General features: G+C 59.9%; 1 protein-coding gene and 1 non-coding gene across 2 annotated transcripts; both read right to left on the reverse strand.

Moving 5' to 3' along the window:
- Positions 1–5,903: 5,903 nt before the first annotated feature.
- Positions 5,904–7,694, reverse strand: RPL13 (ribosomal protein L13). The gene is made up of 6 exons (XM_044260362.1): positions 7,624–7,694; positions 7,334–7,454; positions 7,086–7,227; positions 6,725–6,898; positions 6,544–6,600; positions 5,904–6,080 (listed from the first exon to the last, which is right to left on the reverse strand). The coding sequence occupies exons 2-6, from the start codon at positions 7,435–7,437 to the stop codon at positions 5,922–5,924; spliced, it is 636 nt and encodes a 211-aa protein (XP_044116297.1). The 5' UTR covers positions 7,438–7,454; positions 7,624–7,694; the 3' UTR covers positions 5,904–5,921.
- LOC122914868 lies at positions 6,950–7,030 on the reverse strand. Its single transcript, XR_006385932.1, has one exon. It is a non-coding gene; the product is annotated as a small nucleolar RNA MBII-202 (small nucleolar RNA).
- Positions 7,695–12,132: the final 4,438 nt, after the last annotated feature.

Raw genomic sequence — 12,132 nt, forward strand, 5'->3', positions numbered from 1 at the left:
CAGTCCTCCTGCAGCCCGGCCACAGCCGGTTGGTCCCCGCTGGCAGCCCTGGGGCCTGCTTCGGCTGCACTTCGGGTCAGCCCTTCCCCAAGCCCAGGCCTTCACCTCTGCTGTGTTCTGGCTTCTCGTTCAGCTTGAGGAGTCACTCAGCTGCATCCTACGGGTGCCCCCAGGGCTCACACGCAGTAGGTGCTCAGTGTGTGCCCTGTGCGCCTCCTTCCCGTCCCAGGCCCGTGCGGAGAAGACACGTCAGTGGAGACAGAGGAGCTGCTGGCACCTGCCGGCAGGGGCTCTGAGCCTGCCCCTTCTTTTCAGTTTTATTTGTTTGAGAGAGAGCAGAGGGACAGAGAGAAGCTGAGCCAAGCCCGATGTGGGCTCGATCCTGGCACCCTGGGAACGGACTGAGCCCCCCAGGTGCCCCCTTATTTTCATTATTGATGTCCCGTCCCAGCGACCTGTGAGGAGGCACGTGCCCAGGGCACTGCAGTGAGGGGAGTGGGGGTCGGCCAGAGCCTGTGCCTGCAGACCCTCGAGAATGGAAACCCTGGGAAGGCAAGGGTGCGCACCATCCCTTCTGCTGTTTACAGCGGGCCCTGCAGCCTGCGACCGTGCCTGGCACACAGCGCGTGCTGAAGAAATACGGAATTAATGTTCTCCCTCATCTGTTGTCCTGTAAGGGTTCCTTCCACATCACTTTTTTTTTTTTAAAGATTTTATTTATTTATCAGAGAGAGAGAGGGGGAGAGAGCGAGCACAGGCAGACAGAATGGCAGGCGGAGACAGACGGGGAAGCAGGCTCCCTGCCAAGCAAGGAGCCCGATGTGGGACTCGATCCCAGGACGCTGGGATCATGACCTGAGCCGAAGGCAGCTGTTTAACCAACTGAGCCACCCAGGCGTCCCCACTTTTTTTTTTTTTAATGGTTTTTATTTATTTATTTGACAGACAGAAATCACAAGTAGGCAGAGAGGCAGGCAAAGACGGGGGGGGGGGGAAGCAGGCTCCCTGCTGAGCAGAGAGCCCGATGCGGGGCTCGATCCCAGGACCCCGAGATCACGACCTGAACCGAAGGCAGAGGCTCAACCCACTGAGCTATCCAGACACCCCACCATATCACTTTCTGCTGTTCCTGGCCTACCCGCCCAGTACCTGGCCCGTCATCGGGCTCTGCTTGCTTTTCGTGGCTCGGAACTGTCCGCCTACTGTGGTTCCTAGTGCTCACCTGGCACTCGGTGCTTGTTGGCGGGAAGTGCGCAGATGCCCAGCGCCTGGCAGGCCCAGAGCCAGACCGGGTCAGCGAGCTCAGCTGACTCTGGCCGAGGGAGCCACCAAGGACTGAACACTGGGAACTCCTACAATTGGTGGGGTGACACCCCACACCCGCGGTGAGGATGCTGAGGCCGCCTCACCAGGGATGGGACCCAGCTGGGGACAGGGGCCAGGCCCTGCAACGTGTGGAGCATGGCACGTGGCCAGGCACTGCAGCGATGGAGGCAGGGAGTAAGGCGCCCTCAGCTCCTACAAAAGACCAGAGTTCCACCTGCACAAGACTCAACAATGAAGTCCCAGGGGGCATTCTGATGCTGAAGGGCCAAACAAGAGTAAGCAGCATCCACTATGGAGGCCAAGCTGTGGTCTTCCTACTACACCACACTGTCCCCTACAGACAGCACCCCAGGCCCTCAGGATATAAGCAAGACTCAGGGAGTCTCACTCGGTGGAGTATCTGACTCTTGATTGATTGCAAGGTCATGAGTTTGATCCCCAGTGGGTGAATTGGATTAAAAAAAAAAAAAAGGTACAAACAAGACTCAAAAGTAAAAGAATAAACTGGAAAAGTATCTGTCCACATATGACAGAAGACATGTTTCCTTAATATGCAAAAAGCTGCTGCAATTCAAGAAAATGACAAATATTCACAATAGAAAAATGGGGGTGCCTGGGTGTTTCAGTCGGCTAAAGCTTCTGTCTTCGGCTCAGGTCACGATCCCGGGGTCCTGGGATCGAGCCCCGCATTGGGCTCTCTTTAGCCGGCTTCCCCCTCTCTCTCTGCTTGCCTGCCTGTCTGTCAAATAAATAAATAAAAATCTTTTAAAAAATGGACAAAAGATTTGACAGATGAATCACAGAAAAAGATAAATTTGCCAGCAAATGAAAAGAAAGGCCCGGCTTCACAAACAAACAAAAAATACAAGTTAAAACAGCAGCATTCCAGGGCACCTAAAGTGGTTCATTCAGTGAAGCAGCTGCCTTTGGCTCAGGACATGATCTCAGGATCCTGGAATGGAGCCCTGTGTCGGGCTCCCTGCTGGACGGCGGGCCTGCCTCTCCATCTCTCTCTGCTCTCTCCATGCCACCTCCTACCGCTCATGTGCTCTCTCAAATAAAACCCTTAAACACAAAAACAGCAGCATTCCAGGGTTCCCCAAATGTCCCCATCCCTTCCCGGGGTCCTCTGTAGACACGGTAGAGAAGTGAGAGAGACCTTGTGGACAGGCACAACACGGTACAGCGCTCAGCGGGATTCCGTGTGCGTCATCTCTGCACCCCGTGTGCGGCTCGAACCCATAACGCATGGCGCACTCTTCTGAAGGAGCCGTCCAGGTGCTCCCCCATTTTTCATAAAAACAAAAGCCTCCTCAGAAAACAAAACAAAACATGGGCGCCTGGGTGGCTCAGTGGGTTGGACGACGGCCTTCGGCTCAGGTCACGACCCCGGAGTCCCGGGATCGAGTCCCGCATCGGGCTCCCGGCTCCACGGAAGTCTGCTTCTCCCTCTGACCTTCGCCTCTCATGCTCTCTCTCGCAAATAAATAAATAAAACTTAAAAAAAAAAAAAAGGCCCAGAAGACTTATTTACTTATTTTAGAGAGAGCAAGAGCACAAGACGGGCAGGAGAGGGGGAGAATCCCAAGCCTGACGTGGGGCTCCATCTCAGGACCGGAGATCATGACCTGAGCTGAAGGGCTTCACCGACGGCACCACACCGGCGTCCCAAGGCCCAGGCGTTCGCAGGAGAGCGTAACTTCACATAAACCACCCCGGGCAGGCGCACAAGTCATTCTAGGAGCTTGGAGGGCAGAGGCGGGAAAGGATGCTCTTCTGTTGAGGATTTTTCCTTTTAAACTAAGAACACAACTTTTTTTTCTATAACTTAAAGAAAGACACCATCACAGAAAACGTGGCGGTGCAACTCCCTACGAACGCAAACACAAGCATGTGGGACAGGAGAAGAGAAGAGCCCCCCGCACGCGCCCCCTTCTGCTCTCTGGGTCCCGCTGGGCAGAGTCAAGGAAAAGACTACAGAACCGAAAACAGCTGAAGTTTTCCTCCTAAACTACAGCAGTTTCAAGCAAGTGGACATTGGTGTTAATTTTAATCCTTCTTTTTAAGATAGCACAACTGTAGATATTCAACAAAGCAGCTATATGGTACAGATTCAAAAGCAACTCATCCCGGGAGGGGCACCATCCGTATACCTTCTCTCCAGATTGAGAAATACTGTATGATAACTTTAAGATAATCAAAAAAGGAAAGGCAGCTCGGGAAGATTACAGAAGAACCCCAATGTCACATGAAAAAGAAGAAAAATAAACTATAAACTGAGAAAAAATATTTGCAATTCCTATCAGAGCAAGTCGGATCTGAAAACAAGAGGTGAACGGGCCTCGGGGGCCACTTGTGGGCAGCTGCTGCCCGAGCGCCCCTGCTGGACACTATGGGTATTGCTAGCAACACCTCGGCACCCACTTCGGGAATCTGACCCCCAAATACACCTGCAACCTCCAAATGACTGCCTGACCCCCCTGCCCACTTCTCCAAGGGGCAATGGTCACATACAGAGCCCAGCCTGCCGATGGGATTCCACCCAGGGGCAGAGAGGGATAAAGGAAAATAGTGCCCGTCCCGGGGTTGGTTTTCCAATTAACTACAGGCACAGGTGAAGGCCAACCACAGCTGGGGTCCCCACTCAGGGGCGACTCAGCGGAGGTCTTGGTGGATGGACTCCAGTTCCTCACCGGAGAGGACAGAGGCCTTGTTTTCTCGTTGCTCTGTGGCATCACGGGCCGTTCCCTTGAGGCAGGGTCGGGAGTTCCTCTCTTGGGAGTTCTGCCCACACTCGAGGGAAAATCCTTTGGGAGCTGGAATCCTAAGGCTGGGATTCCTGCTGCCCTGGGCCAGGGGATGGGCTGTGGATGAAGGACCCCCTCACCCTGGCGGTGACGAGTGCTGCCTTGCAGCCGACAGACACACAGACACAGAGGGAGCAGTCCCCCAGCCCCCGCAGAGCACCTGTGTGAGTTCACACTGTCCCCCCAGTTCCAGGGTCTGGGTGACAGCCTAGGGCTTCAGCGGGGCACCTGCAGGAATTCAGGGTCTGGACGCCGGCCAGCAGCACCTCACAGGGAGACTTCCTCACCTCAGGAACAGGCTGGGCCGGCACTCTGCTTCCCCGGTTCAGAGGGGACGCCAGCTGAGGCTCCATCTGTGCTCCTGTCACACAGCAGACTCCCGTAAGGGACCTAGGTCAGCTCCGGCAGACGCAGACACTAGGGACTTGCTGCGGAGGGCACTGTGGGCCACAGCAGTCAGTCCTCAGCCTCAGGGCAGGGAGTACGGTGGACCGAGCGGCTGGGCCCCGGCACCTTCCAAAGCCCCGCTGAGCCTGTCGGCTTATGGGCCCCAGCTGCCCAAGGCTTCCGTCCTGCCTGGCCTCACCAGACGGCACGTCCAGCTTACCGAACACCCACGGCTCTGAGCGGAGTGATGGGGAGAAGGTACTCGGGGAAGCGCCTTGGTCAAGATGACCCAGTGCCACACTGGACACACCGTGTGTTGAGAACCCACCAACAGGGCCCTAGAGCACAGGTCCCCCTCGACCCTCTCCCCAGCGGGTGCCTGGCCTGTTCCCGGCGCTCCTTGCACCAGGAAAGGCACTTCGCTCTGGTGGCACGACGCTAGAAGGGGGACAGGGCATGTAGGTGATGAAGGCGAAGTGACATCTCAGGGTGCACAGGTGCTTCTTCCCCTCACGCCAGAGGCTGGAGCACAGGGACCCCCACCCTGCACTCATCCGGAGGCCTGGACTGACACGTCAAGACCAAATGCAGGGCCTGGCTACCCGCCACTGCACGGGCCGAGTCCAGCTCCTCGGCACAAGCCACAGGGAACCGAGGCCAAATCACCCAGAGGCAGCGCCACCCCAGTCCCTCTGTGGGGCTGCCAGGACGAGGCTCCTAAACTGCATTTGGTGTGTGCAAAGTGACCAGCCCTCCAGATCATCTGTTGCACGAAAGCCCGCTGGGATTCGGTTCCGGGTGCGGACTCCAGTGGCCCAGCTGTCGGCACTCACGGTTGCTGGAGACCCGCAGAGCCGGAGGATCCAAACCAACAGCTCCCAGAGCGGCTCTTCACAGTAGGCCCTGCTCGGGCCCCATCTCCGCCCCCACGCGGGCAGAAAGCCAAAGAACCTGGGTGCCGCGCTACCACAGGGGATCCAGGTCAGGTCCTGCTTGTCCCGCCCCCAGCCTCCCTCCGGCATGGGCCTGGAAGCTACCCCAGCTCTGCCCAGCCGCCACGCAGGCACAGTCGCCTGAAGACGGGCTTGGGGTGGCCCAGCGCCAGCTGTGAGCACCGGGTGCAGACAGGCCCAGGAAGACCGGGCCCCTGATCCCGAAATACACCAGTAAGTGGGAACTGCTCTGTTTAACGGTTCCTCTGGGACACGCGCACGGGAGAGGGGCGCGAGGGACCCAGTCGACAGTCCTAAAGCACAGAAGATGCCATTCCGTGTCTGGGCTGCCACACAACGATGCCATCACTCCGGCTGGGTCCCAGCCGGGAGGACACAGGTTACCACGTTCTGGCCCCCCAGCCCTCCCAGAAGACCGCAGGCACACGAGTGGCCAAAGACATTTGCTTTATTTCTTCTTTTCAACATCCTGTTCTGCAGCTTCCTTGGCCCTTTTCGCCCGGATGCCGAAGAGCCGGGCGTTGGCACGGGCCATGCGAAGACTGGCGAACGCCTTGAAGTTCTTCTCCTCCTCCGTGATGACCCTGGCCTTCTCCTTCTTGTAGACCTGAACGGAACGCGGCCGGTGTCCCCAGACGGCACGGGCCGCAGACACCGCGGAGGAGCTGGCTCTGCCTGCCCACGGCTCAAAGGCCACACGAAGCCACCAAGGGAGATTACAAGGAGCCTCCCTGGGGTCACCCCAAACACACGGCAGCAACCACCTCAGGCGTGTGCCGTTCTGGGCCCAGTTCTCCTGCCAGAGGAGCCTCAAGGGCCCAGTCGTCTGCAGGACCACCAAGTCCAGAGAGTGACCTGTGGCCCGGCCCTTCCCAGCAGCGGGAGGTGCGCGTGTGACCAGCAAGTCCCCAGAGGACAGGTCAAAGCGCCCAGCGGCTTAGAATGCAGACGCTCCTCCCCGAGTTCAAGGGCTCTTTCCCTGTACCCTGAGACCCCGCGGGGCCCAGCGGGCGCCCTCCGACCGAGCCCCTCCGGCCAGGGTACCCGCCCGTCCCGCACACCCCGCTTACGTTCCGGATGGGCATGACCGGGCCTGTCAGCTGCGTGGCCAGTTTGAGTTCTTCAGCCTGTTTGTCAGGAAACGGGAGTGGCCGGGGCTCAGCGAGGGCGCCCAGGGCTGCAAGCTCACAGCCCCGCGGCCCCCCGGCCCCGGCCCGCCCCGCGTGTCTCCCCCCCCCCGCCCGCACTCACCGAGCTGTCGCCCTTCCGCGGCGCGGCCGGCCTGCGCGGGAACAGCAGCAGCCTGGAGCGGTACTCCTTCAGCCGCTGCACGTTGGCCTGCAGCGACTCCGTGGACTTGTTCCGCCGCCGCGGGTCCACCGAGATGCCGATGGTGCGCGCCACCCGCTTGTGGATGCCGGCCGCCTGCGACGGACGCGCGTGAGCCCCGCGCCCCGCGCCCCCCCGCGCCCCGCCGCCGCGCGCGCAGCCGTCAGATGGAAAAGGGTTCGAGCGCGGTGTCATCACGGAGCGCAGCGATTCCGGAGACGGTCATCACGGGCTGCGACCCGCCGCGCCCCGGCCCGCCCCGCCCCCGCGCGCCCGCACTCACCCGCAGCTCCTCCAGGCTGAAGCCCCTGCCGGCGCGCACTCGGGTGTGGTACCGCACGGTGGGGCAGCGCACGATGGGCCGGATGGGCCCGGACGCGGGGCGCGGGGCGATGCGGCGGGCCTTGGCCTGGCGGGCCTTGCGTCTGCGCGCACAGAGCGGTCGGCTCGCGCCCGGGACACCGGCCCGCACCTGCCCCCGCACCTGCCCCCGCACCCGCCCCGGCCCCGCACCCCCGCCCCGCGGCTCACCTGCGGATCTTCCGCGCCGGCTGGTTGAACCACGTGGCCACGCGCCGCTGCCAGTCCTTGTGGAAGTGCGGCTTCAGGATCATGCCGTTCCGGCTGGGCGCCATGGCTGCGGGCTACGGGCCTGCGGGCGCGGGGAGCGAGTCAGGGCCCGGGCCACGGCCCTCTCCCGTCTGCCGCGCGGGCCCGGAGCCCCTCTGCGGCCGCGCCCGGAGCCGCCCCACCCCGATGGCCGCGGATGGCAGCGGATGGGGCCCGAGGCCGCCAAGGGCGCCCCGAGCCCGCGCGCTCACCTCCTCCCAGCGAGAACAGCCGGCGGAAAAGAGCCGGCGCCGCAAAGCACCCCGGGATGCTGCCGGGCTCAGCCAATCAGGAGCGCCGAGGCGTTCCGGCCAGTCCGAGCCGGGGACCGCGGAAGTGACGCGCGCGCTCCCCGCCGCCCTCCGCGTCTCCGCGTCCCCGCGCCCCGGTGTCGGCTGCGAGGCACCGCGGGGCCGCGGGGCTGGGCGGGGACACGGCCTGTGTCCTGCGCGGGCCCTTGCGGTCCGTTCGGCGCCCCGGGCCTGCGTGGACCAGTGCGGGGCCGGCCCTGCCTCCGGAGGCCGCGCGCGCTGCGGGGCGGGGGCGGGCCGGGGCGGGGCGGGGGGAGCTCGGTCCCGCTCTGGCGCGGGTGCCGGAGCGCAGGTGAGGTCGAGTCTGCGTCTGCGGCCGCCTCGGGCCCGGCCGGGCTGCGGGCGGCCAGGGACGAGTCAGGAAGAAGTGACCGGCCCGGGAACGTGGCTGAGGAGGTGGCGTGGGTCCGGGTCTGCGCTGCGCCCCGAGGCGCGGGGCACCTTCCTGGAACGTGCCTCTGCTGCGAAGTCGGGGGCCGAGGGGCCCCAGGACCCGCTCTGCTTCCGTGGGAGGAGCCCTGCCGGGCGCGGAGGGCACGGGGCGGCGGTCCCTCGCGAACCCTTGAGAGGGAGGCTCCGCGGCCTCCCGTCCCTTGCTCGGGGCGGCCCTGCAGCTTGGACCCGCGCTCGGACGGCGCCGTCGCTGCGGCCGGAGGACACGTTCGCTGAAGGCCCACCCGCCTCGGCCCATGCCGCGTTTTCTAGAATGTCCTCTGCCCCGCGCAGCCTGCGCCTCCCGTCTTCCTCAGACCCCTTGCCCGGGACCCTTGCTCTTAAATCTCAGACGCACCCGATCCCGACCCGCACACTCCTGTGGTTCCTCTGCCCGACCCACGTCTCCACCTGAGCGCCAGCCACTCGCAGGGAAGTTGTGGCCCTGGGTCGCTGGTTGGGGGACAGAGGTCTGACAATAGAGTCACTGCCCAGATCAAGGTGCTGTGAGAAGGTGACGTTGGAGCTGAAGAGTCTTGGTCTGCACACCATGCCCGACGCAGACTCCGGTGTCCCATTCTTGAATGCCCCACACGCTTACTGCCTTTTAAAAGGGTGCAGAATAGTGAGGGGAAACTGCTTCTGATGGGAAATCCTATTGGGGACAGGCTTGGCGTTCTGCTTGGGAGACAGAAGGAACATCGTCAACCACGGAGCAGGAGTCCTTCTGATACAAAGACTTAGCTGGCTCAAGAGTTTTAAAAAATCAGCTGTGGGGGCGTCTGGGTGGCTCAGTGGGTTAAGCCTCTGCCTTTGGCTCAGGTCATGATCTCAGGGTCCTGGGATCGAGCCCCAAATCAGGCTCTCTGCTCAGCAGGGGGCCTGCTTCCTCCTCCCTCTCTGCCTGCCTCCCTGCCTACTTGGGATCTCTCTGTCAAATAGATAAATAAAATCTTTAAAAAAAAAAAAACAACAACCAGTAGCTGTTGGGACAGACCATGTCCTGGGCACAGAAATCCACAGCACAGGTCTGCTCCAGGATTTTGTCCCAGACTTGGACCTCCAAGGGCCACTGAAAGAGGCCCTCTCTTCCCCAGGGAACTGCACTTAAGGTGGCGGGTGATTCCTGGATGGACACCCACAAGGTGTGGGAGGAGGCTGTGCCTCCAAGAGTTTCCCTGCGAGACTCAGTCCATTCCTCACGGCACAGCCTCCTCACTCAGTACTTGTCCCTGGCCGGTCCGCCAGCTGGTGCCGTGGGTGTTCCTTCAAGGAAATCCCAGCTACAACAGTCACCAGCAGTGTTGGGAGCCCTCTCAGACATAACGCCTCGATTTTTAAAATTAGTTTCATAGGGGCAAAATGTTTTTTTCATGTTTTGGGGGTAAAAGTTCTAGCCCAAAACACTTTGCAAAAATTAGCATGCTTTGTCTTATAAATATGGGGTAATTGTTGAATTGGGAAAAGCAATAGCCCAATAACAGCTAGGCTAGGATAACGTTTGCTGCTTAATCACAGAGAACTTGTTGACTACCCAGCATCTCAGCTTCCCAGAATCTTGGTCTACACAAAGATCAGCTGTAGGCTAATTCAAAGATTCCTACGATCTGAAGGAGCACTTGATGTCAGTGAAAGGCGGCAGAAAGAATATTAGTGTTGTAATCATAAATGTTCTATTTATGGGGCACCTGGGTGGCTCAGTGGGTTAAAGCCTCTGCCTTCGGCTCAGGTCATGATCTCAGGGTCCTGGGATCGAGTCCCGCATCGGGCTCTCTGCTCAGCGGGGAGCCTGCTTCCTCCTCTCTCTCTACCTGCCTCTCTGCCTACCTGTGATCTCTGTCAAATAAATAAAATCTTAAAAAAAAAAATTCTATTTAAAATCCCTGCATGACAACAGGCGGTAACTGGGCTCATTATGATAATTTTGCAGTAGGGATGAACGGCTGGTACACCTGAAACTAAGTATCCGTTACACCGAAACAAAAAGTAAGCATGACGGAGCATACGTGTTTGTTGGTGAGTGTGAATTACAGTAGAGATTTAAGAGCACACGTTGATTTCTCTCGATACTTTTCAGTCTCCTGAAGATGGTTGTGTTCAATATCCCTGTTCACGCCTGGGGGCTCAGTCGTTAAGTGTCCGCCTTGGCCCAGACCACGATTCCAGGGTCCTGGGATTGAGCCCTGCATGGGGCTCCCTGCTCTGTGGGAAGCCTGCTTCTCCCTCTCACACTCCCCCTGCCCCTGCTTGTGTTCCCTCTCTCCTTTTCTCTGTCAAATAAATAAATGAAATCTTAAAAAGAAAAAAAAAAAAAAAGCATGTGTCTTTCTCAGAGCGTCCGGCGGCCCAGTCAGAACATGTGACTTGATGTCCGGGTCGCTGAGTTCAAGCCGCACGTGTGTGTAGAGATTTCTACCAAACGAAAACGTGTCTTTCTCGGTGCGTTCCAGAAGCTGTAGTCAGGCCGTGTTACATCTCCTGTGCTGGGGGCGGGCAGAGGGTCAGGGCTGCCCTCCCGTCTTGGGTCTCACTGCTCCAGGGACGCGCGTGCAGCTGGAGAAGGCTCCTTACGGGGGTTGAGAGGACTCGGCAGCCTGAGTCCGTGAGGAGGGAGTGGAGGAGGCCTGACTGGCGCTCTTGAGCACCCTGAGGGCCTGGAGGTGGCGTCCCTGAGGACCAGTGGGAAGGTCTGCCAACAGCTGGCTTCCGGCAGTGAGCACAGGGAGATTCCCTCACACCCATGAGAGCCGGGGGTGCAGGCTGCGCTGGTCTCCACCAGGGCGGGGGGCCGCTCTTCACGCTGTTCCGATTCCTAAGTGCCTTCCGAGGCCACCTCGATGGTCAAGTGCAGGAGATGCACTTGGCCACAGCCACGTTCGGGTATGGAGGGCGCCACCCTGGGCCGAGGAGACCAGAGCCTTCCTAAACACATGCCCATCTATAGGCGTTTGGGGAACTGGGGTCAAGGCGAGAGGGCCCGGTCAGAGCTGCCCTCCCTCAGGTGTGACCTGTACCCGCCCACATGCTGCCGTTTCCTCAGCCCGAGGGCGGGGTGATTCTGACAGGAAGTGCCTGCCACCCGCGGCTCCCAGCGCCACTGCAGGGAAGGCAGAAGCAATGACAGCAGCAGCGTGCTCACTCCGCTGGGGACAAGGAACCAAGTGCACCCCACTGCTGCCCCCCACTTGTGAGGGGGTGTCCTAGGGCCTCTACCCCAGATTCCTACAAAAGGGGCTCAAGGGACACCTGGGTGGCTCCGTTGGTTGGACGACTGCCTTCAGCTCAGGGCGTGATCCTGGAGTCCCGGGATCGAGTCCCACATCAGGCTCCCAGCTCCATGGGGAGTCTGCTTCGCTCTCTGACCTTCTCCTCGCTCATGCTCTCTCTCACACTCTCTCTCTCTCAAATAAATAAATAAAATCTTTAAAAAAAAAAACAAAAAAAAAAAAAAACCAAAAGGGGCTCAATGCGTTACCATGCGGCTGAGATTATAAACTGAAACACATGAGCTTTTGTTGGCTTATAGCTGGTCATGTGGTGCAAAGATGGACTCTCCACCCACAGAACACACTAGAAAGTACCGCAGCCGATGGCAGGGTGTCCTTCCTTGCACACCAGCACGTGCAGTGGCCAGACCAGCGAGGACGGCAGCAGGCGGCAGAGTTCTAAGGTGGTGGAGCCCAGTGCCCGACCCTGAAGCCGACCCCGTGCGTGCGTGAGCACAAGGACGGGGCCCGGCGAGGGAGGAGGGCAGCCGCCAGCTCCGAGGGGCTCTCACCGCAGACCCTGTTAGCACTCTGATGAAGTCAGCGGAGCTGAAGACACAGCCCCTGCACAAGCCGCAGGCAGAAACAGGCTGCCGGGGGCCCGGGTCTAACCAGCACCCAGAGAACAACAGCATCAGAAACCTGGAGCTTGAGATCCACGTGCGCACCTGTCCCTAGCACCTCCCGTGGGGGAAATGACGGAGAAACAAAG

The sequence above is a fragment of the Neovison vison genome, chromosome 7, assembly GCF_020171115.1.
Source record: "Neovison vison isolate M4711 chromosome 7, ASM_NN_V1, whole genome shotgun sequence".
Lineage (NCBI taxonomy): Eukaryota > Metazoa > Chordata > Mammalia > Carnivora > Mustelidae > Neogale > Neogale vison.